Here is a 27,938-nt window from a genome sequence, read left to right as displayed (position 1 = left end):
ACTCCCAGCATGCCCCGCGCGGGCTCACCGCCCGGCCGCCCGGCCTCCTCCCGCCGCAGCGCCCGCCGGGACTTGTAGTCCTTGGGCCGCTCCCCCGCGGCCAAGGCACCGGGAGGCCGCTGCCGGCCGACCGCAGCACGGAGCTCACCGCGGGGGTAAGCGGCGACTCTGCCGGGAGCGGCGGCTCGGGAGGGGGTGGCGGAGCTCCGCTGAGGGGGAGCGGTCGTGGGGGAGCGCGGCCGGCGGCGCGGGGCCCTGACGGTGGCGGCTCCGAGGCCCCGGGCCCAGCCCCGCAGCCCCCGGGCAGCCCGGAGCGGGGCAGGTCCGCAACGAGCTGAGGGGAAAAAGGGGGATTTGTCGTGGGTCCGCTGCAAAACCGGGACGGGGGAGCCGTCTTGGAGCCGGGGGGGCTCCGTACAGAGGACCCTATTTCTTTATAAATGTTTCTGTTTTCCGTCAGGGGCTTCTCTGTGAGGTTTGCGAAGCGGTGCTGCTGCTAATGCGGTTTCTTTGCAGGTTGAAGTAAAAGCTGTGATTAACAGAGGTCGTCACGCTCAGACCCGGCTCATCCCTTGCACTGGAGTCGCAGCGGCAGGTTAGGTTGCTTTTCCATTGTTAATAAACAGAAAAAAAAAAAAATAAAACAACCCTAAAAGCAGGAACTTTGGTACAGCCGTCCCCTTCCAAGGCTGGGTGGTGGCAGTCCCAGACAGGGCGTCAGTGTGTGCTCAGGCTGTGGTGCCACGCTGAGGTAACGTCCTGGTAATAGCATATATTCCAGATAACCTCTTGGGTGAGCCAACTTCCCCACAAAACCATCAGCATGAGGCTTAATAACAGGGCTTGTGTTGTGCCTGTTGGGCTTGGATCTATTCGCAGTGACCGTCTCCTGATGCTGCTCCAGTAGTTTCAGCGGGACTGTTACTGTTAAGTTCTTACACTAATGGGAAAACCCAGAATGTTTCAAGTGCAATCAGTTTGTCTGCTTTGTGTTAGCAGTCTTCTTTAAAGTCCCTTTCACATCTTTAGCATAACGCTAGGGAAGAAATGGAAGAAAAATGTACTGAGATGGCCGTTGTCTTTTAAAGGAAAATGAGCTTCTTTCACGTTGCATAATTTTTCCTTCAGCCCCTTTAGGAACAGTAGAGTTTGTTTCATTCCTAATTTTAGCTAGAGGGAGCTTTTAGTTACTGGCTTTTATGGCAGTCACTGCCCTCTACAAAAATGACCATTTCTGATGGATTGGTATGAGGACAGGTCACACCAAACACACCTCCTGAAGAAGCTGGTCTTACCAGCACTGCCAGTTAGTCAGTCATATGTGTCTATGCAAAGTCTTTCCTTTTAATCCTGAAGTTAAAAAAAAAAAAAAAAGGGGGGGGGGGGAGAGGGCAAGAATCAAAACCCAACCTTTAATTGTCTTTCTCTTCCTTCCCCTACAAAAAAGCAGTTTAATTAAAGGCTAATTTAAGTGTTTGTTTTTTTTTTTTTTTAAAGTATTTGTTTTGTATTGCCTCTTGTTTGGTCAGAAAGGTTGCTGATGTAACTTTTATAAAAAAAAATAATACAATAGAATAGCAGAAAAACATGTTAGGGGAGGCTTGGGCAAAAGATTTTCCATGCCTTACCTCTAGATCCCAGAAACAGTGCATCTGTGTGAGTACCTCCAGGCTCTGAAGATGTTGACACCCCAACATCTTCATATTCTCTTCACTGAGAGATACTAGCATCAGGAATTATGCTAACAGGGGTTACATTTTATTTCCTGAAACTATACTCCCAGTGGAGAGAAGTAACAGGCTTTAGACTTCATCTGCTTTGATCTCAGTTCCGTGGACAATCACGCATGGAAAGGTAGATACAGTTCTCGATACAGCATCTCTGATGGTGTCTCGTCCTGTTCTAGGTTGATTAATTAAATGAAATAATTTACTTTTCTTCACTTTATCATTTGTTCTTATCAAACTTGGCTAAGAATATGGTGAAGGCTGCAGTGATGTTCCACTATTTATCAACCTTTGATGCCCCACATTAAAAAATATTTTCCACCTACCTATTTAAGGATATGTGCTACTTCATATCATCAGGAAAATCTGTTCCAAGTATTTAAAAGTGAATCATTGACAGAATACACGCAGAGAAGGAAGCTGTATTTTTTAGCAGCAAACTTCCTGTTAGTAAGTGGTACAGGTGGACTACAAAAGGAATTCTGTCCTGTATTCTCAGACTTCCTACGGATAAATAAAGGTAGTATATATTCTTTTCCTATTATCAGGAGTTCACAGTGGTTTTAAGGTAAAGTCTATCATGTCCTGCAACTCAGAGAGTCAGTAAATGTGCATTTCCATGCTGCTGCCACACCTTTTGGACAATTTATAGTATTTTTTTAAATTATTATTATTTTTTAAACAAAAAAGATCTGCACAGCAGTGCCTTTTACCACCCTTTTACCACTCTCATTTCTGTAATACAGCTGGACTACTGCAGAAAACATGATCAAATCAGAAGGGAGCCTTTTTGCACTGCAAGTGATGCTTCGAAGGGATGTAAACTAAGCATGGATTTGTTGACAGTATTCTGCTCGGCTTCTGATGTTACCCCTCCAACAAGTTAGTTCTGTTCAGAATTATGTCACTGTTACTACATGCATTTTCATTAACTATTTTCTGCCTTGTACACATGCAGCAAAGCATCTTGTTCTTTATCAGCTGCTCTAAAATATATACACTTGGGCTTAGGAAAATTCTTGACTACAAATACTAGAAATCTGAAACTAACCCCGTTTTTTTAAAGCCAGGATATGTTTATCAGTGCTCTGACTCCCTGATGTGAGAAAAAAAATTACTGTTTTCTTTCTAGCAGAAAATAATAGTATCTAACCAGTAGTAGTGAAATACAGCTCTTTATTACACTGCAAATTAGAACGAGTGTGCTTGTACACCAGCATAGGTTGTATGCCCTAGATCAGTTTGTGGTGCAGTAGAGAGCTGTTGGAGAACATTATATTTTATTTAGTTTTGCATTGTAATTTTATTAGTGGGTATTTGGAATCAAATGTTTTTATGATTTATTCATGGAACATGTGATTGCTTCCCAGTCCCTGGAAGTAGAGGATTCTGCAAGTTTATTACTGTTTCTGGTCATGTTAGGCTTAAGTACCCACGTGTGTGGGTAGTGATACTACTGTGCTCTCTGCCCATGGATATGTTTGTATTTTTCTTTTTACAGCAGCAGAATTTAATGTTTTACAAGACAGCGATGGCTTTTTCTCTGGAATCTGAATATGGAGGCCACAGGGACAGATGAAGTAGAAAAGATAAAATCAAAGTTTATGTCAGCATGGCACAACATGAAATACAGTAAGTGAAACAATGCACGCTAAAATCTCCATTGAATGTCTCCATTGAAACAAGTGGAACTTGTCTTGTTGATATGATCTGAATCGTGAATCAGAAACAACTAATATTAATGATCAAAAATGCAGTATAGCCCTTGAAGCCATTTTAACTTTGATATAATAAGCAGTCTGAATAAACAAACTTGTTTGGCATTCCATTTTTGAAATTGATTTGCATAATTTCATTTTTAAATGGCTTATTTCAGAAAGCAATACATGCATTATGTAAGGAACACTAAATAGCACAAGATTTGCATAGCCTTTGTACAGGGATAGTATGGAATGTTTTGCCCAAGGGTTTTATTTTTAGATGTACTCTTGAAAAAATAGGATTTGTGTGAAATACAAACTCCACTGACGTATCTACTTCACACGCTTGTGTAACACACATTTCCACGGTTGGATGTCAGTAATTTGTTTAGAAAATAAGCAGATTTTCAAGTGTCCCTTTTACTAACCTGTTCTTAATCTTAATTTGTTGGCTTAATATACATAGAATAGTTTTCTGTATACTTTTTGAGTCTGAAATCTGCAATCTAATGTTGTAATGAGGCATGTTTAATCCTACAGGAAAATTAGTATTCTTCCTACATTTTTACTGGTCATTTGCAAAGCTTTGTGTGTGTTATTAGAGGAGTTGGGAATCTCTCAGAATCAAACTACGCAATAATGAATTCACAATGGAGACAAAGCAACTTAAGCTCAGCTGTAGCACTTCTGTATACTAACAATTTCTAGACAGTAGCACAATTGTATTAACATTCAGATACTCATACATGGATAACATCATCACTTTCAAGGCAGAACTCTTATCTGTGTTTTGTAATATTAACCTTTTTGTTATTTATGAAAGTAAGACCCAATTTTACTACATTTTCCCTACGTTTCTCTATAAGGCTTAATCAGATGCTATTAGAAATGCGTTTTTGGAATGCTACAGTCATGAAATTGCATTTGTTTTGCATTTTGCATTTATTTTAGGTTGGGTATTGAAAACAAAAACTTACTTCAGTAGAAACTCTCCAGTTTTCCTGCTGGGAAAATGTTACCACTTCAAATCTGATGGTATGTACGTAGCACTTAGCTCATTCCAGTCTTATCCGGCAAGAACTATACAGATATATTTTTAATCCTCTAGAAAGACCTTCATTAACAATTACCGAATTCAAAATGTAAATGTGAAAAACTTAGAAAATTCTTATTTAAATGTGTTGAACATCACCACTAATGCAGTCCATTCTAACCTGCTTTATTCGTATTTTACAGTGAAGTCTTGTTCTGTAAATATCAGACCTGTAATTTACACTACTTCATTTACCCATCAAAATGAGATTTTCTAAAAATGCATGAATAATATAGTGACAAGTGTACAAAGAGTCACACACCAGCACCTTTTATCATTTCTTTTGTTGTCATTTTTAGTATGCAGTTTTCTAAGAATCTTGTCTTTTTTTTTTTTTTTTGAATGCCTCTATTAGACCATTTACGTCTAGGTGAATTAAGCAGTTGTTTACTTGCAAGTTAGCAATTGCATTGACAGTCACTGTCTGTATAAGTCTTTTTTAAGCTGGAACATTTCTAATATATTTTCCTTTCTTGTATTTGAAGCAATTGTTAATTTTTGCAAGTTTGCCCTATCTGTCTGATAGAATACTTGTATATTTTCATTCCAGTGACAGAAATCCCATGCCAAGTTATAACTTGAATTGTGCTTTGCCTTACAGAGTCTGGTGATCTCTCTACAGATGGATCCAGTTTTGACAATATCAATACAGAGATTTCAGGAAACGTTGACGAGTTTCGTAAAGATTTCATTTCTAGAATATGGCTGACCTACAGAGAGGAATTTCCTCAGATAAAGGGGTCTGCATTAACAACAGACTGTGGTTGGGGTTGCACACTGAGAACTGGTCAAATGTTGTTGGCTCAAGGTCTTATGCTTCATTTTCTTGGTAGAGGTAAGTTACAAGGGAGGATCTGTACATTTGGTATGACAGGCATGGGTGTTTTGTCGAGTGTGTGATAGTCTTTATATGGCCAGAATCTAAAGTTCCAGCTGGTTTTGGTTCTGGACTTCCTTTCATTAATACTGGGATTGTATTGTGACAGAGTGGTGATCTAGCTGATCTACTCTTCCATTTCTGAAAAAAGGAATACCAGATTGTGTCAAAGAAAGACACTGGAAACTCCACAGAAGCCGATTGTGAAGTCAAATACCACAAAAAATTGTGATCTAATATCTACATATTGCTGTGAGCCATGTAAATGTCCAATTCTCTCAAATCTGGCTCGTTTCTTCAACTCTGAATGTCGATCTAAGTTCCACAGCCCGTAGCTGTGGGCTATGGCAAAAGCGATGTTCTTTTATCAGTTTCTAAGTTGTACACTATTCAATTTATTCTAGTATTAATATTTTGAGTCAATAGAAGGACTTTAATACATCATTCTATGTTGAAATTTTCACTAGTTCATTTTTTCCATCTCCCTGTGTACTTACAGAGGAACTTTCCTTTTTTTTTTTTTTTATTGTCTGTCTGAAATTACTCTTTCAGTCACAGCTGTTTAAAGGAAGTTGCTTTAAGATGCTCGGAACACTTTGTGCTTGCAAAGGTTTCATGCCATCCCCATTCTTCTAAGCTGTGCCACATCCTCTGTAGAGGTATTTTTAGTTCTTATGGTTAACCACCTTGTATTTCATCCTCTTTTCCTCAATCTCTTTCATAATCTACCACATTGCCCCTTTGAAAGAATCGTTCTTATCCTCTGTCACCACTGTTGTCAAAATGATCCGAGCTCTGGGCCTGAAGCCACCCAGACACATTAGCATACAATGTGTTGTTTACTAAACCATTTGGTGAATCCTTAGGAATGTTTTAGTAGCAGATAGTTCTGAAAGCCTGTTTTGAAAATACTTTGTTCTTAATGTGCAAGTATGATGTAAGCTGTGAATGTAGTCCCAAGACAGCTGCATCACCAAGCCTTCCTTCTTGGCAGTGTCATGACTGAACTGTCAAACTGGCTTACTGAATATTCCTATAGGTACCTAAATCATAAAACATTCATTATTCTTTCCAACTGACTGCAAGTATCAAAACATACAGAAATTCTTCTGCTGAGAGAACACAAATCCCTTATATATAACTTTTGTTATATGTATATTTAAAAAAAAAAAGATCAGAAGTCTACCTGTGAATAGGAGGATGTAACAGCTCATTCTGAAGCAACCCAAAATTAAAAAGCCCCAGGTTTATATCTTTAAAATCTATGGTTACAAAGAATTTCTTGCACTGTCCCCCATGAATCCTCATTTGGGAGGTGTTCTTGTTATTCCAGAGTGCTGGTGTTTCTGTGGCAATCCAAATATGTAGAAAAGTGGAATATGTATGGTCTTTCTGGACTACTTTTCTCATTACGGAGTCTTCTGACAGCTGGTGAATTATCTTTTGCAAAGCTTTTTATGAGGTCTGGGTAGCTTTTTAAACAGATTTAAGTGTTTACGTGAAGTTTTTCATTGCTGCTTACTCTTTTCCCAGAGATGTTTTCATTATAGTTTAATGGTATTGTTTCTGTTACAAAGCAAAACTTGCCTGCAGTTACCAGCTGGAATACTCACAGTTCACTGCTGTGTGGAAGGTTCCAGATACTGCTGAGTGATGTTGTAAATAAGTTTTTATTTTAAATACTAAGGCACTGGTAAGTTTACTTTGAAGTGCCTGTGCTCAAGACAGACTTAAATTTGAAGCTCACAAAATGAGTAGCAAGGGCCCTGATGCTGCTACATGGAGCACCTTGTCCTTAGGGTTTGTTCCTTGCTTGGCTGTGTCCGCCTTCCCCACTGTACTCTGGGGTGCTCCCTGCAGACCTTCACAGTATTTTCTGATCTAGCAGTAAGTTTGCTGTGTTTCAGAGACTTCCTCACATGCTCTGTGTTGCAAATAGTTGTTCAGACTTGTCAGATGACTGAAAGTCTCTCCCACAAGTGAAACATTGCTGTTCTCTAGATGTGCTGAACCACCATTATGCTATTAATAGGAATGAGGCATGTGGGATGCATTGTAAGAGAGACCTCTTGCTAGAAATGCACTGTAGATACTGTGCTGAATAATATTTAAACAAGTTTGTCTTGGAAAACAGGTAAATGTAAGAATTGACAAATGTATTAACTAAAAGAATCTTTCGCATTTTCCTGCTGCTCTGCTTTGTGCCAGGAAGCAGTGTTTGTTTTACATAAGTAATTCCCCACTTTTGCCTTTTTTTAATAACTGACAGACCAGAACAATAAAAAAAAAAGGCTTTGAAGCTTCTTGACTGACTTGAATAAAACTAAATGCTACTTAATAGCTAACTTTTGTGTTTTTAATATGCACGACTGTTCTGTTCTGTGCCTTGTGATCAGGTACGTCTTTTATATATTAACTAAGTAACCCACTACACCAGGTAGCATAAATAGCTAATAAAATTTACTGTTAGTTGCATTTCTTTTCTCCTGTCATACAGCAGAAAATAAAGCAAATTATGTTGCAGGTTTGTCCTTTGTTTACATTTTAGCAGTGACATTTGCATCTTGGTATATAAAGTACGTATTGGTCTGAGGAACCTGGGGGGAGAAGGGAATGTGCTTTGCTGATTATTCCAAAAGTTAACAGTAGGCCTAATCTGCATCTTAATGTTTCCTGCTGCAGCCTGGGTCTGGCCAGATGCGTTGGACATTGAGAATTCAGATTCTGAATCCTGGACGACCCATACAGTTAAAAAGCTGACAGCATCATTCGAAGCTTCGCTTACAGCTGAAAGGGAACCCAAGATCCTGTCAAACCATCATCGGGGAACACTAAGGAGAAACTGTGGTGACAATGAAATGAGAAATGAAGTTTATCATAGAAAAATAATTTCTTGGTTTGGTGACTCTCCGCTGGCAGCTTTTGGCTTACATCAGCTGATAGAATATGGAAAGAAGTCTGGAAAAATTGCTGGAGATTGGTACGGGCCTGCTGTTGTTGCACACATTTTAAGGTAAAAGTATCTTTATTCTTTGCTGTTATCGTGCCTTGCCCATTACAGGAGAAGCATTTCAAAGTGTCATGAGATTACTTGAGCTTAATTGAGCATCTAGCTGTTCATTATTGGCTTTGTAAAATGTCCATATTAGCAGCAATTCTAGAGTTTTTTTCAGAGGCAGGAATGGAAATAGCAATAGGCACAGGAATTAAACTCTGAGCCTCTGTTCAAATGTATTTCAGGAAAAAAACAACATTCCTGTTTTCCTGTACATTGTGCAGTAAGAGTCCCAAGGTCTCTCCCAAACCTGGGCTTTTAAGTAGAGCTGCATTTAATGAAATGTTCTAAAAACTAACCACTCTTTCAACCTTGGAACATGCATAACATTATAGATTTTTTTTTTTTATACTGTAACCTGGGGGCTGTAATGTACTGATAGTGTAATGAAATGTCAGAGCTAAAATTGATGTTTTCAGCATTTCTTTGCACATATCAAATTCTTGTGAAACTGTAAATGTATGGGACTATTAATATTATAATTATATCACAGTAAAAGTAAAGGGTCTGTGACATTCAGTGTGGCTTAAAAAAAAAGTCGAAAGTCAAATTTCTCCATACAGTGTGCCTTTATATACCATTTCCTTGAATATTACTGATTTGGGTTTTTCTATAGTCATATATACTTTGGTTCTTAGCAGATTCCAGTTTACTTATAAACTGAATCACTAAGAAGTCATTTAAGCAGCAGAAGTCAAAGTTCCTATGTTAATCTATGTATATGTATAGATGTTAACATACACATGTTAATCTATATGTATAGAGGGAACAATTTGATAATTAGCATCCAAACACACTCGTCCGAAGTGAAACAAATCGTGAAATGCTCTGATGTATGTGTGCCTACATGCAAATGCACAGAGTGATGTGACAGGTTAGCATTACCCATGCATTTTCTTCTATTTTTTTCCTGATAACAGAAGCTGTCAGAATTCTTTTTGCTTGCTTTACATTTCAGTAGCCTGTTTACCTAATAGATAGTGGGGGGAAAATTTTGACCCAGCATTCCATTTAACGTAAACCCACCGGCGATTTTAAACACCACCAAGGTTTCCATTCCTAGATCTCCTTTCCCCTTACAGCAGCACTAACAACGTATAGCACTCTCATAACTCGAGAATGGCTGTGTTAAACGATTCCTCAAAATATATTGTGAAATAAAGGGATAGTGACCATTTAATGCAAGCATGTATTGGAAGTCAAAGGCTAATCTTCTATTTTGAACAGTTTAATTTCTTTACAAATGTTGTCCTTGATTGATGACCATGCTTCAGACTATCGACATATATTTTCTCTTTAGTTTTTAGGTCCATTACTCTTATTCTTTTGAGGATAGTCTAATACTGCAATTATCTCTTTGAAAGTTTTGGTGAAACCCTATAGCTTTTTATGTGCTAGATTTTATTTCAATAGACGTGGGATGCTAATTTGTGGCTAGTTATACAAACTGAGGTCAACTAAAGAGAGCTATCAAGTTGAAAATAATAATTTTGTCAGCAAATTTAGCCTTTATTATATCAATACACAACTGAAAATTGCTATAAACTGAAATAAATTAAGTAGATGAATATGAATTTCATTGTAAGTTAATGTGTGTGTGTGTTTGTTTTTTTTTAACGTGTGTGTGGTTTTTCATTGTTTCTTCTAAATGGCCAGGCACTGTTATCTTTGTTTGGGAAAAAAAAATACTGCCATATGAACTGGATCTGGGTATCCAGTGTTATTGTTCGTGTGGTTTTGTTTGTTTTTGAAAATCACCCTCCATCTGTATTGATCTGAAATGGAAGGGGTTTTGAATTTAAAAGATAAATAAAAAGCAGAACAATTAAAAACAACCTGTTTCTAAAAATGAAATAATATGTGTTTATTTAATGTTAATTTCTCTAAAATCAGAGATGATAGTTTTGTGTTTGTACTTAGAAAAGCTGTTGAAGAAGCCAGAGACCCTGAGCTACAAGGAGTAACAGTCTATGTTGCTCAGGATTGTACAGGTAAATGTTGTGACTATGTAGATTTTTGCAAACGTTTTAGACGCTCTTTATGCCTTTCAGTAAGCACTTGACAATGGAGCTGTAAAAGAAAAAAAAAAAAAACAAATGCAAAAATGGATCTACAAAACTGAGATTATGTAGACAAAGGGGTTCTTGGTAGAGGCAGGTGTTTGTTCTTTTGTTTGAGAATCGGGCATCATGATTTGAAAGCCTTATACGTTGCTTGTTTGGTTTCTTATTAAGATAATGAAATTCAGAATCCAGGAAGAAAACTTTTTCTTACAATCTGCCCATAATAACTTTTTATTTGAGGAGTCTGAGGATTTAAATTAATCTTTTTTCTACTCTGTGTCAATGTTGTTTAAGTAATAAGATAGTAACAGCTTCTGTGTTTTCCTAAAAATAACCATCCCAAGCAATAAGATACTTAATTTCAGTTGGAATAGATTTGTTAGCTACATTTTATCTTCTCTTTTGCATCACAGGTTTCTTTAAAAAAAAATAAATATATATATATGTATCTAATTAAAAACAATCCTGCACCGGTCTCTTAGAATAGTAAGAAGTCATTTTTGCTTTGAGTTCAGAGAAGCGAGCAGGATAGCGACCCAGAGTGTGTGGTAACCTTTCCTCTGCTGCAGCGTGGCATTTTAAATAATCAATAACAGGCAGAGGAGCTTAGAGCCCTGGATGTTCAGGAGCAGGAAATGATGACAAGATAAAATAAACATGGGGTGAAACTTTACACTAATGACTGCAGTCTTTCAAATGTAGCACAGTGCATTACTTTAGTAGCCATGTTCAGCTGCCAGAAATTTTAGTTAAATCATAACGGATCTTGATAGGACAGGAAGGAATGGGATCTGTGTGTAATCAATCAGACTAGTTTTAAAGAGACACTCTTTAACTGTATGCCTCAAACCAATTTCACCTGACTTAACAATGACAATGGAAACTTAGAAAATTCTGTTTATTTTTCATTTCTTTGTCCTGGTGATGATTTTCATATCCTTTTTAATTTGGAGGGAATAAGCAGTAATACTGCATTTAATGTTTCTCACTCATTTTTCAAGGACTGCTTTGTATTAACTTCAGACAGTGAACATGAATATTAAAATCAGTTATTGTCCTTTTTTCCTTTAATGTGTTTGTTTCTGTTAGTTGTAGGCTTTCAAGTTTTAAATTACTCCTTTTAGAAGAAATTGTGAATAAATATTTATTGGCTCTCTCCTTAACCTACTCCTGCTGCATTTTCCTGGTGATGTGTCTTACCTCAGCAGCAGCTGATTATTATAAGATACTGCTGAAAATAAGGAAGTATAACACTGTCTTTTATCAGAGTCGCCCAGGAGTTATATTTCAGGAGGACAGCAATATTTTCAAAGGACTACAAATAGTTTGTCAGACTTAGTGGTGTCATTTTGAAGGTGTGTCTCTGTAAAAACTAGCGGATGCGTCTTAAATATGAATATTTCTGTGTCTCTTTCCAGTCTACAGCTCAGACGTTATTGACAGACAGTGTTCTTGTACGGATTCTGAAAAAACAGACACAAAAGCTGTAATTATATTAGTTCCTGTGAGACTTGGTGGAGAGAGAACAAACACGGACTACTTAGAGTTTGTAAAGGTATGAAATGAGAGTTCAATCATTTTTCAAATCGTAGCACTAGGTGATATGAAAAGAGACTTCACGATGGTAATCTTCTACCTATTAAATGTGTGGTGGTGATTTTACAGTTGAAGGTTGTAAAGTTTGACTTTACAGATTTTAAATTTCCCTATTACAAGATCAGACATAATTGCAGAGCACATGATGTCCCTTGGTAAAGCAGTGAAAACTGTTCTGCTCCTGAAGTAGCTACCTGAAAAGACATTAATGTAGTGGCTCAAATTATAAATGGTAATTTAGCTACATATGCTGCCAGAGTTGTGCTATAAGTATCTGTCAGCGTTTTAAAATATAAATATAGCAAACACCTTAATCTGTTTCTTCTTTTCTGAAATGTCAAATGGCTTAAGGTTGTTTCTTGTCTGTTCCTACCTTTTCATTTTCTTCCCCTTAAGAGAGGGGATAGCATTTTGTGACACCTTTAGTCATTGCTTCCACTATCTTTTCACTATGTGGATAGTAGGATGAATGCTTCTAAGGACAGTGATGCAGAAGTAGTAAGCAGTTACCACAAATAAAAATGAACTGGGGGAAATAAAAAAGTAAAACTTAAGGAGAAAGGTTTATGCTGTCCTCTTTTTTTTTTTTTTTTTTTTTCTAGTGGAGGCTCCACTTATGGAGCTAATGCTTGAAGATGCACAGTAACACAATGGACAATCTCCTACACCTCCAGCACAAGAATATTTACATTAGTGAGAGAGGGTTCTCTTAGCCCTGCTGCTTTGTCTTTTTCCATGATGCCGTTTATCATAGGAAATACTGTCTTTAAATTTCTGTTCTAATTTTTAAAATGGCACATTTTAGTGATACTTACAAAGTAATAGAATGACTTGGGTTGGAAGGGACTTTAAAAATCACCTGCATCTGGTCCACCCCCATGCCACATGCAGGATGTCACCCACCAGATCAGGTTTGTCAAGGCCCCATCCAACCTGGTCTTGCACACCTTTAGGGATGGGGCATCCACAACCTCTCTGGGCAACCTGTTCCAGTGCCTCATCACCCTCTGAGTGAAAATTTCCTCCTAATGTTTCATCTAAATCTCCTCTTTTTAGGTTTAAAACCAGCCCCCCTTGTCCTATCATCTGCCTGAGAAAAAAGTTGCTCTCCATCTTTTTTATAAGCCCCTGTTATAAGTATTGCAAAGCTGCAAGGAGGTCACCCCAGATCCTTCTCTTTTCCAGACTGAACAGCCCCAGCTTCATAGGAGACATGTTCCAGCCCTTTGAGCATCCCCATGGCCCTCCTCTGATCTAACAGCCCCACATCCTCCTTGTGCTGGGGGCCCCAGGCTTGGGCACTGTGCTCCAAGTGAGGCCACACAAAGGCAGAGCAGAGGAGGGCAATCACCTCCTTCCTCCGCTGGCCACTTCTCTTTTGATACAGCCCAGGATGATGCTGGCTCACACCAAGCTTTAGGTCCACCAGATTCCCAAGTCTCTCCTTGCAGGGCTGCTCTCGGTTTTCCTCCCACTCTGTCCTCATGTCTGGGATTGCCCCAGCACCCTGCACTTGGACTTCTTGAACCTCATTCAGTTCACCTGGGCCAACTTCTCCAGCTTGTCCAGGTCCCTTTGGATGGCATCCCTTCCTTCTATTGTATCAACTGCCCCACTCAGCTCGGTGTCATCTGCAAGCTTGTTGAGGGTGCACTTGATCCCACTGTCTGTGTTGATAAAGATATTACACAGCAGTGGTCCCAGCCCCCTGAGGGACACCACTCATCACTGGCCTCCACCTGGACATGGAGCCATTGACCACTGCTCTCTGGGTGAGGCCTTCAAGCCAATTCCTGATCCATCACTTGTAAGCTAACAAACAGTTGCTTTTGCAACTTTCCCAAGGCTTCCTCAGTTAAAGAAAAGTGGCTCTGGTTCTTTAACGCTGCCTTTTATGATGGGTGGCAGTGATCAGTTCTACCCTGCTTTCTTCAATTCAGCTACCAAAAGCACTCCTTATGCCAGAGTGAAATACATTTTCATGGCCCTGGGTTGCAAAGCACAGACACTTCATCCCAGTTTGCTTAGAGGTGACTGCTGCTGCTCAGACACCAGGGCTGGGGCTGTCTCTTCCCTTTGCTTATAACGAAGACTGTGATAAGCGGGCTTTGGATTGCTTGTATCAGTCACTCCGGTCTCTGTCTTGGCTGTTCGCTGAGCAGTGACTGAATTTCTTGGGGTCTGGCTTAAAGTTAAAAATGCAGATTTTACCATGTAGTACAAGAGGTAATTTTTACAAAGGGTTTTATATTTATGGATGAAAATTGATAAATATTTTATAATTCAGTTTCACAAGAGAATTTCCATAGATTAAACAGTTATTCATTACTCTAAATAGCTTTGCTCTCTTCCTGTTTCACTGGCAGAGAATGTGTCCTCATGAACTGGTTCAGCCTTTGCCTCTCATCTGCTAAACCTCCTGTAATGTTAAACCATCAAAGAACATTTTCTAAAGCAGCCCTCTCTTAACCTGTATAAACCACAGTGAAGCTGACTTTGTTAGCGTCTCAGGTACAACGGTTTTTGTTATGTTACGTTACTTTATCATTGTCTAAGTAGGGAAGAAATTACCTCAACAAGAAGCCTTGGCCTTACTAGAACAGGAAACATCAATCATTTTGTTGAGAGAAATGTTCCCTGTTTGGACAACGATAATGTACTGGTTATGATTTTAATGGCTGATCTCTTAGAGGAGAGGATGTGGATATGACCGCTGGCTAATGGAGAGTTCAGTTTAGCTCAGGTGATTGTCTTCTGGATTGCTGTCCCACTTTGGGCCAGCCAAGATTTGTCTAGTGCCACCAGAAAGCCCCTGTGATTTACTGATGTTTAAAGGCTGCTCGGTTTTCAGAGTATTTAATGGTCTTGGGCTGCAGTTTTATTGAAACAGTTGGGTTCAGCTTTCAGAACTGCTTGGTGCTGGAAAAATTCACCTCCCTCTGCAGCTGGTAGGATAACTCATGGAGAGCTTTGTTAAGCCAGGACTGAATGCTCACAAAAATCCTAATAAGTCCTGTGAAGAAACAGAGCCTTGTGAAAGGAAGAGCTTTGCAGGAGAGAAGGGGGAAGCCTCCATGCCTATTTTCATTCCTTTGTGGGTACTTAATGTAATAAACCAGGTGAGTGAGGAACTCCCAGGTGGTGACACAGCCAGGAAAGCAAGTCTTAATGGCAAGTGCCTGGGAAGTAGCAGTTTTACCTCAAATAGGAGGTGATTATCCTTTGTGTTTATTTGTTTATTTCCCCTTAATTAAAAATAACAAACCAAACACATAATAGTGGCATCTCTCCATTGTTATAATTCTCACCAGAACCTTCACTGTAAGAAATAACGTTAATAATGCTGCTTTAAGAGCTGATGTGTTTTCCTTAAAACTATTTTCAGATTAATCTTGCTATTGCTGGTTTTATTTTTTTCTCCTGATACCATATTTAGAATGAGGCATAGGGTATGAGCACGTTTGGTGGTGTGTTTTTGAGGAGGGCTTATTTGGCATTGGGGCTGGCTTAGCGAGAAGCTTTTCGCTCCTCTGGGCGATTGTGTTATTTCACTCTAAGAAGGCAAGGCAAGGTCAGTGCTGGTCACCTACAAAGACTGCAACAGCTTCAGAAGATGAGCAGCGCTGAGGGCACTGCAGGCAGAGCTGGGGGCAGTAACGTCCTGAACAGCCTTGCAGAAACCTCAAGAGCTTTTCTTTGGTGTCTGTTGTCTGCGACTGCATCCAGAGCTTGTGGGTAACGGTGCAATTGACTGAAATTCCTCTACTGCAACGTTCTTACCTGGCAAAGCTGTGTGCCTGCAGGTAGATCTCCTCCCCAAGGTGTAGCTGAAAAGTTGCCGTTGCATTAGATAATGATACATCTCGGTTTGTGTGATAGAACAGACACGTATGACAGATCCCAACTCCATTACAACGTGAAGGGGCAGAAATTCACTGGTAGCACTGGTGTGACTGTGGTCTGTGACTCCCCCAGCTCCTGTCCTTAGCAGCTCCTTGCTGCAGCAGCCAGGAGAGTGTATTCCTTCCTCTGCACCCCCAGACAAAAATGATTCTGGGATTTCATCCCACCTCTCTTTACACCCCCACAGGTGTATTTGTGATGCATCTTTCTCAAAGAGGTGAGCTACTGATGGCTCCAATTCCCTATCGTCATGGTCAGAACATCGTAACATTGATGGGCTTTTCTGTTCTCTCTCTCTCCCTTTGATCTCGTTCTTTGGGCTGCTGTTTTTAGGGCTGTATCTTGTAATTACTGTTCCTTGAACGGCATTTCTCCATGTGGATGTAAAAATTCATACCCTACTCCAGACAAACTTAGACATTTGAATGCAAAAAGAGGAGAGCCTCCAAGGCCCCAGAATGTAAACATACATAAACTCTGAAAATCTGAATATTTTGATATCTTTTGACTATGCAACCTGCGATAAACTTTTACGACATTGTGTTTTGTCTCCTCCCCCACAATAATACTGCCAATTCTCTCAATGTATGAGCATCTCAGGAAAAAAAAAGAGAATTTCTCAGTCTCTCTGGAATGTCTGGTGGCAGGCTTTCACTGTGGTCAGCTGCAAGCTTATAAAATTGAGTAAATTCCCAGAAAATCTGGAAGTCAACTGCCCCCTCCCCCCTTTTTTTTAAGGAAAAAAAACAAAAAAATAATGCCTAAAACAGTAAAATAAGAGTAGATTTTAATTTAGTTTAACATGTTTTCTGTTTAACACTGTTCTAATTATTTAATGTTTTGCTTGTAGGGAATTTTAAGCCTTGAGTATTGTGTCGGTATCATTGGTGGCAAGCCCAAGCAGTCATATTACTTTGCTGGATTTCAAGGTTAGTGTTTTAATGTTAATGTCTCTTCAATATTTTGCTTTAGGAGTTAGGATGTTAATATAGGACCAGTGGGAAATAGCATGATTAAAATAGCAAAATGAGTACCTTATTAATTCATCATATCTACCAAAGTCCAGTCATTTGTCATTTACCTCATACAATAATTGGATTCTGTAAAATGTACATTTAATTTCCCATGTTGCATAAACAAGGCATAATTTATCCATTTCACCAAACTTCAGGAGCCTTTGCTGTTACTGTCTGGCAGTTCTTATTTACATATTTACTTTTTACTAGTTTAAGTGGTGTTAGTTGATGCCTAAATGACAAGCAATATATTCTTCCTGTCAGGCTGAAGCAGCACAATGCATTTTTCATATGCAAACTCCAGAATATAATTGTGTGTTTGTAAAAGTAATTTTATCACCAAAAATTAAATGACAGTCTCATCACTTTATAAAAATTCTGCTTATACAAGCATATTTGATTATGCAAAAGTTAATCTGTCCTGCAAAAACCTATGCTTCAGTCAATGAATATCAGCCTGGCAAGCAGTTACTCGCTGGTGTTTTTTTCAGCTTTTCTGCATAGAAATTGGATTGTAAGCAGTGTAATAATAAGGTGTTTTTTGAATTACTTGTCTTCTGTTTTGTCCTTGTAGATGACAGTTTGATTTACATGGATCCTCATTACTGCCAATCTTTTGTAGATGTCAGCATAAAGGATTTCCCTCTTGAGGTAGTATGGATATAGACCTGGCACTGTTTTCTTCCCATATGAATCAAACACTAATTATTTAGAGATGTTCTAGCTAGCTGCATCTTTATGGTTTTACAGTTACATGTTATTTATCAAAGTTCTGCCCTTCTTTATAGGCCTATAATCAACAAAAATGACCAGAGGTTAAAAATTCAATATAAGATTTTAATTTTTATTACATTAACACTTTTCTGTTTCTTTTCAATGACTGGAAAACCTCAAAACTAGATATCAGTTTACTTACGTATTTTTCTATCACAGAAAATAGACGATACTTGGAGATCTTAAATGTGATTTAGTTGCATTTGTATTGGGTTAGTTTATCTTGTTGGTCATGTTTTTATAAATTATTGTAATTTCAAGTTGCAATGGACATTATTGAGAGAATTACTGAAGTGCTCAATAGTAAGTGCCCGTAGTCAGTTTGGAACCAGAGTTTATATAGGTGTGTCTGATAATTATTTATCCAGGAATTGTTAATATTTTTGAACTGGAGTAGATGGATATTTTAAATGTAATTTTTGCTTCTCACCACTTTGCAGGTCACTTTTATAGCTTCCTACAAGTGAAATTACTGAGGCTTAGCAGTGAGGTTTGTCATTGACTAGATGAACAATACTCAACTCTCCTCAACTGTTTCTTTTAACAAGTTTTATTATTTTTACTCCAGCAATTTTTATAGAATAATTGTTTCCTAGAAACTGACAGATGTGAAAACATAGGTGCTGGGTTTGTTCTTACTTTCCCTTTCTCTGGGTGCATCAAGGTGTAACGAATGTGTCCTTTCAGGCTATACTTGTTAAAAATCATGCTTTTTAATTATTATTTATTTATTTACAGTAGTGTTTTCCCTTTTCTTTAACTTCTTTCCAAATAATTTGCATTGAGAATAGATGGAACAGAGGTTATTAAAGGACTCTATTTACTAGCACCATTGGAAAACATTATCAGTTACAGAACTCAGTAGCCACAGTGCTCACAGTAAAAGCACTCACTGCCATCCATACAGACTCTCCTTTTTGACATTGGTGTGGTCAAGTTCTGCATGAACTTCCAGGCACCTCAGAGCAGCCCTTCATTAAGTGTGAAAACATCCACTGCTTAGGACAGCATCAACTGTGCTGGAGCAGAGTTGGTTAGTAGTAGTGGTTCCTCATGCCACGGTGTTCTGCAAAGTTAAGTACTCCTAAACATGGAAACAGAGCTTCAGAAAAAAACATGTTGCATTTCAATAAGGAAGAGGAATATGGATTTATGTCCACCACCCCTGAAATATTAGTTACTTAATGTAGGATTCTTGCAAGTTTGCAGTAAAGTCTTGTAAAGAGTGGAAGTCACAGCTCAAGAACGGGATAGGTTATCTTCAACTGACAGGTTACACTTAGAAGGAAAGTCAAATGGTATGTAATCAAGTTCTACATCATCATGGCTTCTGTTTGTATAGCAGCTCAGAGTTAACTTCAACTGAGAGAGCAGTGGAGGGAACATCAGTGTTCCTGTATGTTACTATCTTGAAAAGAAAGAACTGTTAACATACCATTTTCAAGGAGGTAATATTTTGAAGCTGATCACAACACCTTAATCAAAATACCATCCAAAAGTATCTAGGAAAAGAGATTGCATATATCAAAGGGCTTATACAGGGGTAATGTTAAATCCTAGGGCTGACTAAAAGCAAACATTAACACAGATTTCAGTATTTATGCTTAACAAGATGCATTAATTGGTGTGACATGATGTGGAAGTCTTAAGGTTCTCTAGGAAATTAGAAGGTTCTGAATTTAAAAAAAAAAAAAAAAAGTTGCTATTTTAGATTCAGCAAAATGAATCAGAAAATATCGTAGGCAAAAACTTTAATTCTTTTCAGAGATACCTTTAAATTTACCCCTTTGAGGTATTTGGAAGAAGGGTTGTCGGGAGTCCCAGTTCTCTACTTATTTTGCTACTGCATTGTGGCAGCAGCCAGAGATTATAACCAAGATCTTTGCCCCTTTATGCTAATAACTGTTGTAAAATACGGTGCCTTCTCTGAAGATTTTACAGTTTAATTGGGTAAGCCAGACAAAAGGTGGGAAGAGCACGGAGATGTAGAGCTGAAGTGACTTCCTTAAGGTCACGCTGGAGCTCAGTGGGCAAGCTACAAAAAGTACACATCTCTTTGGCTTCTGTTCCCATGACTAATCCTCCAGATTATGCTGCAGGCTGGCATTAATATGAATCTCCAAATAATAAGGTTTTAAAATGTATTTTGAAGGTACACAAGCTGCCAGCTTGGCTTGATCGCATCCTAATGCTTTTCTGCAGACGGAAAATATATTGCAATTTAATGCTTAGTGCATTTAATAGTATTATATCTCTGTCCAGAAATGTCAAAAGTAAACAGAAATTGCTTTCTTAGTGTGGATAGTTGCTTGTTAGATTTATCTGTGGGGAGTATTTTCAAAATTGACAAATTGTCCAGAATAAGTTGGAAATCAATCCACTCTGTATTGGCTTCCAGAATCCATTTGTTTGGAGGAGTGGAAAAAAAAAGAAAAAAGCCTTTCCACTTCTTTTGTTGTACAGTGATTGGTGTAGCATTAAGAACACTGCCCTGAGTGGTGCAGCACAAGTGTAGTGGGAATCTTGTTGCAATGTGATGTGTAAGGTGGAATTCAGTTTGCGCTTTTGAGGACTCAGGAATGAATATTCAGCCTGCAATTTCTGCAGAACAAATCTGAACAGAATTAGGAAAAAAAATATAAAAATCAGTCTTGTATAATTATTATTTCTAATCTTTGCTTAGATTTTTTTTTAGCAGAGGTTTAATACAAATACCTCTCAGGTTTGTAATCACAAGCTAAGAGCAATACCCTTCAGCAGGTGAAACTCCTGCACTGCCAGATACTCTCCGGGTAGGGAACAAGTGCTGTTGCCTTCTGCAGATTGACTTTTCTGATGAGCAAAAAAAAAAAAGAATTAAATATCAAATGGGTTCTAGCCTACAGTACAGACTGCTTGATGTTGCTGTGGTCAAATCAGATGGCAGCCGAGGAAAGGTGGTGGTGCTGGGGCTGTGACAGCGAGCTGCCCTGGCCCCGCGCTGTGCCAGGAGCTGCCGACACGCTGCATGCAAGGAGACGGGGAAGGAAGCGGCACAGAGCAGTCCCCGGGGAATATCGATCGCCGTGGGAAGTGCAGGAAAAATAAAATCTGTATTTTAGCACGGGGGTGTCTCCGTCACAGAGCGGTGCAGACCCGGCGTGTTAAGGTTTATTTGTGGTGCTGAGCAGCCGTGGCAGCAGCGCTGGTGGTGCAGCGGGCTGGCGGAGCTGCTGGCCCTGCCTGCTGGCTGCAGAACCGCCGGGACTGCCTCACAGGGGGTGGCTTCCACCTAGGCAATAATTGCAGATGATGAGCTTCACCAAAGCTACAATCCCTCTAATAAATGAACACACATCATAATGATGGTAAAGCACACATTTGTTATCTTTTCTCTCAGGAACTGTGAATGAGAGTGGAGGGAAGACTGTTTTGTTGTGTTTTTTTTTTGTTTGTTTGTTTTGTTTTTTCCCTTTTACACCACGGCTGCTGATAGCGTCAGTTCACAGCACTGTCAGAGCGTAATTTGTCATGGAAAGAGATTCCACATTAGGGAGAAAAATATTTATAAAGCAGGGCATGCTTTTGTTTTTCATACTTGTGGGCTTCTGTAATACAGTTTTGCTTTTGTGTGTGCGTTTTTTAACCCATTTAATTCACTCAAGGAAAACAGATGAGGTTGGTTTATCCCATTATGCCTCTTTTATAGAGGCAGGGGGAGGGAAAGGGGCAATGGGCGGTGGTAGTAAAGCAGTAATTGTAAGATAGTGCAAAAGCTGTTACAAATTCAATTTGCAGAAGAGCATTCACCTCCTCTGTCTTGGGAATATTCATACAGGGCTGCTTGGAGCGGCGGACCTCTGACAGATTTCAAACTAACGTGGTGCTACGTGCAAGTTTGGTGAATGCAGCACAAACAGCAAGAGGCTTTACACGTGTGGAGAGTCAAATTTCCAGAATCTCTTTGGGTGGGGGTTGGAAGAAGCAACTTCAGGGACATGTGCTGGGGTTTAATGCAAGTGACAGAGCGGGTTGGATGTCAAAGCTGTCGGTTAAAGAAAAAGGAAAAAGTAAATGCGTTGCTCTGTGCCGTTCTCAACCTTAATCCATTTCCTGTTTTTTAATCTTGCAAATTGCAGTCATTCCACTGTCCGTCTCCCAAAAAGATGTCATTCAAAAAAATGGATCCGAGCTGTACGATAGGATTTTATTGTAGAACTGTGCAGGACTTTGAGAAGGCTTCTGAAGAAATTACCAAGGTAGGTGTCGAAGTTGCAAAATCGATTGCTCAGCCAGAACAGCATGTGTGCGCTCTGTAGGGGAAAGGGCAGATTATCAGCGCAGCTTTACTAAATACCAGTAATTCTTTTCTTGATATTTATTACTGAATTTATAAGCGTGAGAAATCCAGATTGTTTTTCATTTCGTCTGTTTTTACCAATACATAAAACCTGGACAGAACCGAGCTGCATGTTGCAAGGCTTTCGCTAACGGAGCAAAGTGAAGGGCTCCAAACAAAGCCGGAGCCGGGCAGCCAGGATGGCACATGGCAGCTCCACGAGGTGGCACTATTGAAGTGAAAATCCTTCTGCAGCCACCCTGCTGAGGTGCTGGAATTACCCGGTACCTGATGAGGAATTTTTAAAAGGCAATAAATCCCTTGGGAAGATTTTTTTTTTTTTTTTTTTAATGAAAGTATTTGATCAAGCCAAAATTGTATATTATTTCTTGTTAGCATAAGTGCTTTTTCTGATTGCATTTCAATGTAAAGCAGCGTGCTCATGATTGGGTAACAATGTTTGGAAGTCAGCGGAACGGGTATCACCCAGTAAATCTGTCTGATCGTGTCCTTCCACTTGAAAAATACAGGTATAGGTTTACTTAGGTTCAAATCTAATTGACTTTTTTTTTCTTCATTATCCCATATATGAATATTTGAAGTACAGATTTATTAATATATTAACTGTGGTAGCCAATAACCATGCTTTGTGATTTAAAAAAGGTCTGTGAAAGACTCAGTGGCAGTGAAGATATTTGTGATACTAATATTCAAACCATATTACTTAGCATAAGTATGCAAGAATAAATGTTTGTGCAATATTTTGAGTGTCCTGTTAAGCAGTGTTAGTATTATAGCTAAAGCAGGATTTTAAACTTCTTATTGGGTATAAGGTTTAGTAGATTTTGACTGATGTTGAAGTTTTTTTTTTTGGTTCTCATACAGAGAGGTAAAAATTTAATTACAAAATCATCTCCATTGGAAGTTCTCTCTCTCTTTTTTTTTTTCCCCCACTTTTCTTTTGAATTTGGGCTGAAGTACATTTCTTCCCCTAATAATCTGTTGTGAAAATGGCCAGGTCTGATTGAAGTCTTTGAACTACTCTCCTAGCACTTCAGATAGAAGTTCTTTAATGTTGATGACATTATCTGGTATCAACGTATTTCAGACACAGCAAGTTTCATAGCAGAGGAAAGTTTGGATACAAATACCATGCGAAAAACATCCTATGATCTTTCAGTCCGTCCTTCACATCCTTTATTTTTTCCTGCTCTCCTCCATTATTTTTCCCTTTGTTTGCAATTTGAGTGCTCTAACTCGGTACTATTAGCACAGCATACTCTCACTGTATAGGCCAGACTAACAAATTCAGATTCCTGCTGCTTTTGTGGGTTAGAAGAGGTGGGAGGAAAGATTTTGCTTTTATTGTGTGAGGATAAACCTGATGAGCCATTTATTCAGTGATAGAGAAATCTGAAATCAAGGGCCCAAATAGAGTGAATGGTGAAAATCCATCCAAATTGCATTCTGTACTTGCTAGTTAGGTAGGTGTTAGTAAGCAGCTTAATAATACTTAGAATTAAATAGTCAGTAGATTTATTTCCAGCATGAATACCCAGCAGGCACAGCCACTCCTGCCTGGCTTCTTGGCTCCACGTGGCACATCCAGGAGGTCAGCAAGAAGCTCCAGTCCTGCACAGCACCGGGGAAGGAAGCTTCTGCCTCTCCCTGGCTGCAGCCTCTGCTGCTGCTTTACTGCTGATACCAGCCTTGCCTTTCTGCTAATGCAATGAATCATTCCCTTACCACAATTCATGGCTGCAAATTAATAATCCACTTGGGCCAAACTGCACTTCACTGTTTGTAGCCCAGGTTCTAAGGAGAAAGTTCTCCGAAGAACTGGACTGACTGCATATTGAGCTTGGATGCAGCTCAGTACAAAAATGAATTATTGCAGTGGCAACAGTGTGAGTCCTATTTAACACTGAAATCCTAAAAAAAAAATTGATGTTTTATTAAATAAGCTGTAGAAATCATCACAGTGTTACCTAAAGAGCTTGCAAGTGAAACAGATCTGCCCAATGGCATTCTTAATTAGAGAATTATTATATTAAGTTATGGCCCAGGGTCCAACACTTGGTTACTTCGAATTACGTAGGATATCCCCAGCAAAACTGAGAGCAGAAACCATGTTTCTAAAGTTTATTCACTGGCTTTGCCTAGGGTAATTTCAGCTGTAATGTAAATGTCATAGATCTGTATTCTTAATTTTTGCACTGATATTATGAACCAGTCTCATCCATGGAGCTTCAGAACTGCTGGGTGTGAAGTACTCTTAAAAATCTGGACTTTGGAAAATGCCCTCTGTGGTGCCTTCTCAAAGTCATAAAGGATATAGCTTTGGACAATTTACTTTTTATAAAACAAATGAAACTTAGTAGGTAAAATCAGGTATTTATTACCTGTGATCACTGAGTGAGATGTAGCTTGATAATCATTGCAGTAACCTTAACCAAGATCCACTCAGCTCCTGCTTGTCGGGCTAGTTGATGAATTTAGTATTTCATCGCCTCCCTGGGTAACTGGAGAGCGATGTTCCTGGCACGGTAGGAAGGGATCTTTGGGGAAGTTCAACAGACAGCAGCAGCATCACTGCAGGTGTTGCTGTCCTCAGCTGGAGGGACCGTCTTTATAGGTGCTCTCTGTGAACATGTGGCTTCCCTGAGATGTGGTATTTGGGTAAGTTTTCTGTTGCAGATCTGCAGTTAGGAGCTGGCCAGCCATCCAGCTCCTAAGAGAAGTCCAGCCGTCCACTTCACAAACCTTCATATGGCTCCAAATTTCGGTTCTTCCTAACCCAGCTTGTATTCAACCCCTAGAAATGAGAGGCTTTGCATCCACTTACCTAGTTGTGCAAGACTCAGAAACACTTTGTTTCCAGACCAGCATTTTTCCTTTCTTCCACAAATACTTGTTACTATTATTTGCTTTTGCTTGTTACTGTGTGTACATCTTTTCTGTATCTCCTTCCCCTTTTCCCAGGTTTCACATCAAAATAACCAAATGCAGTTAAAGTAGGCTAGAGTAAAGGGGAAAATTTCAGACCACAGTGAAAATCAAGGAGTGATTTTTTTCTTTTCTTTCCAGCCTCCTGATTGTGTCTTTAAAAATAGGTCCTACTCTTTAAAGATCTTTTTTGCTGCTTTACATTAAGTGTTTCTCCTTAAAACAATGTTTAGAGATTTTAGTTCCACACAGTGAATACCTGTAGGCTAGTATAGTTCTGCATGTCACTGCATCACTGTCTACCGAGTGTTTTTTCAAAGCAGGTAAGAAATACATGAATAAAATCGGTGAACAGTTGTCAAAACAGCCTGAAAAGTGGAAATGACTGTCAGTATTTGGAGGATTAGTATCTGCTACTAGTAGCAGGTGTGGTGGTTGTTGTTTAAGTATTTATCGTTTCCTACTATCCTCATCCTGTATGCTCAGTTCTCTTATAAATATAGATTTTTGGTGCCCTAGTTACCACAGCCTGTTACCATTGTCAATGTATTTTTAACCACGTGCTCTTGTTTGACTTATTTAAGTATATATATTTATGCTTTTATTCAGTGTTGACTATTGTACATACTGATTCTACACCAAAAATATCTCTTGGGTTGTTTAAGTGCTCCAGAATTCGTACCTGTGTCTGAGGAGAGTGTTACGGGCATTAACTGTTTTGTAGATAAATATATTTTAATCTTACAAGATCTCAAGCTGCACTGAAGCAATCTGCATTCTGTATGTAGAGGTGATCTGTACGAACAAGTTGCAGGGTTAGGCGTAAAATTGTGAATGAAGCAATTCACTGTCTGAAGGAGAAGAAATAGAAGTAGATGTTTGTTTCAAAGGAGGAGGAGGTGTTTAGATTGTGCGATGCTTTTGTTTTAATATGATAATGAAAATAAAAAATGCATTTTTCATTTTACAGTCATAATTACATCAATATTGCTGCTTCCTGTATTTCTTCAAATCCAGTTTAACATTTTATCTGGTATGTGTTCTACGTTGTAGATGCTGAAATCTTCATCCAAGGAGAAATACCCCTTGTTTACTTTTGTAAAGGGTCATTCTAGAGACTATGACTTTGCTTCCAGTCCACTCCGTGAAGAAAATGACCTTTTCTCTGAGGATGAAAAGAAAAGATTAAAAAGATTTAGTACAGAGGAGTTTGTCTTGCTTTAAGGACATTTTACACTAGATTATTGGCAGCTGTCCAGGAGAACACTTGTCTTTTTTTTTTTTTTTAAATAATAATAATAATAGTTCTTCTCTTCCAGAAAGGCTAGCTGTGCTGAAATTGGTCTATTTTCATAAAGATGATAATGTTTTATATGTTAATAGTCTTTAAAATGTCATTTATAAATGTACTTACTAATTATTTTTGTTCACTACTAGTTGGATGAGTGTAATGTCGCATCGTGCTAGTGAAGATAGATGGCATTGTTTAGAGGCAGGTGTGCTGAAATGTGCCTGCGTCCTGGTCTCGCCCTCTGAAAAAGCTGGGCTGGCCGTACGCCTGAACGTGATCCTAGGGTTGTTTCGGTCCAGGACAAATCCTGAGCAGAGGCTGTCAAATATGTGTTGGTTTTATGTCATGGGCACATATCTGTGGGTTTTGAGACCATCTTATTTCTGTTTGTAAGCAAAATTTGAGTAATTCTTGTTGTAAGGGTAGAACTCTAACCTGTTTCACTTCCTAAGCCCAAATAATAGTTAATGTGGTAATTGCAACATACCTCTCTTCCACTGCGCTGCCCAGGATGTAAGTTTGATATATCAGAAGTAATTGCCAGTTGCAATACTGATATAATTATATAGGCTGAATTGTGAGTTAAGATACTATTTAGCAGTATGATTTTATAATGGTGTCTCATTAGGCCAGCTTTGGAACCTTAATTTGAGGAGTGAAGATAAAGTATTACCTTGCCCCACAATTTTTAAAGGTTATACTATTAAATTAACTGCAACCAATCAAAGCAGCTAAAAACAATTATTAGAAAGGAGTGGTGTTTGTTTCCTGTTTCAGCTATTATAATGTTGAGGCTTCTTTCCTACTAGCGCAGCTTTTAGATCAAAGCAAATGGGGTCTGGATATTTAAAATTTTGGGGTGTGAATTATTTTTTTTGATATGTTATTACTGTACAAATGATTACTTGATGGTGTGTGTTCTCAAACTGCAAAGAAATGTACATAAATAGTTCTGTGTTTTAACAAATGCAATATTTAAACTATGTATTAACACTGCTTGGAAAATAAAAGGTGTGAAAACATTAACTGCATGTGCCTCCTTTATTAATACCAGGTCCTCTAAGAGTGAATGTAACCCCACATCTAAAAAAAAAAAAAAAATTAAGGTGCAAATACTCTGTTTGTGTGTAATAAAGACAAATTTAATTGTTGTGTTGTAAACCAAATGTTAACCCATTCTAAGTGCCATTCAGGCACAGAAGACACAAATCTGATGCTTATTTGGATAGATAACGTGTACACATTAAAAAAGCTTATTTTCTGGGAAAAAAAGTGACTAACAGCTAGATGTCAGGCAGAACTAAATCATATGTACATGTCAGAGCTGGGGTGTGCATCTTCAGGTGTTAATTGAATTAATATTCTGAAAAGCCAAAATGAGATTATTTGTGGTTTCACTTGTTCTCAGGAAAAACAAACAAACAAAACAACAACAGCAGAAACCACATACATCATTTGTCTGAATTAGTAACCTCTGCACTGTTAAATCACACTAATAATTGGCATGGTATTTTTACATGCTGCATGTGTATGTGAGGGTGTTCGGATTGGATCTTAGTATTTTCCATTAATAGCCCAG

At 38.7% G+C, this 27,938-nt stretch overlaps 1 protein-coding gene across 4 annotated transcripts; it reads left to right on the top strand.

Annotated features, from left to right (window-relative positions):
- Nucleotides 1–27,385, top strand: ATG4C (autophagy related 4C cysteine peptidase). 4 transcript variants are annotated; one of them, XM_068690057.1, is made up of 13 exons: nucleotides 1–155; nucleotides 517–595; nucleotides 2,474–2,609; nucleotides 3,232–3,359; nucleotides 4,379–4,462; nucleotides 5,122–5,355; nucleotides 8,080–8,410; nucleotides 10,373–10,443; nucleotides 11,934–12,070; nucleotides 16,865–16,943; nucleotides 17,605–17,681; nucleotides 21,923–22,042; nucleotides 26,122–27,385. In XM_068690057.1, the coding sequence occupies exons 4-13, from the start codon at nucleotides 3,284–3,286 to the stop codon at nucleotides 26,290–26,292; spliced, it is 1,380 nt and encodes a 459-aa protein (XP_068546158.1). In that variant the 5' UTR covers nucleotides 1–155; nucleotides 517–595; nucleotides 2,474–2,609; nucleotides 3,232–3,283; the 3' UTR covers nucleotides 26,293–27,385. The 4 variants fall into 4 exon arrangements, with proteins under 4 accessions (XP_068546158.1, XP_068546157.1, XP_068546159.1 ...); XM_068690056.1 differs by having other exon boundaries at nucleotides 3,229–3,359; XM_068690058.1 differs by lacking the exon at nucleotides 2,474–2,609.
- The last annotated feature ends 553 nt before the right edge of the window (nucleotides 27,386–27,938 follow it).

This window comes from Anas acuta, chromosome 8 (genome assembly GCF_963932015.1).
Source record: "Anas acuta chromosome 8, bAnaAcu1.1, whole genome shotgun sequence".
NCBI classification, from domain to species: domain Eukaryota; kingdom Metazoa; phylum Chordata; class Aves; order Anseriformes; family Anatidae; genus Anas; species Anas acuta.
Note: the sequence above shows the minus strand (reverse complement) of the source record. Positions and strands in the feature narration are given on the sequence as shown.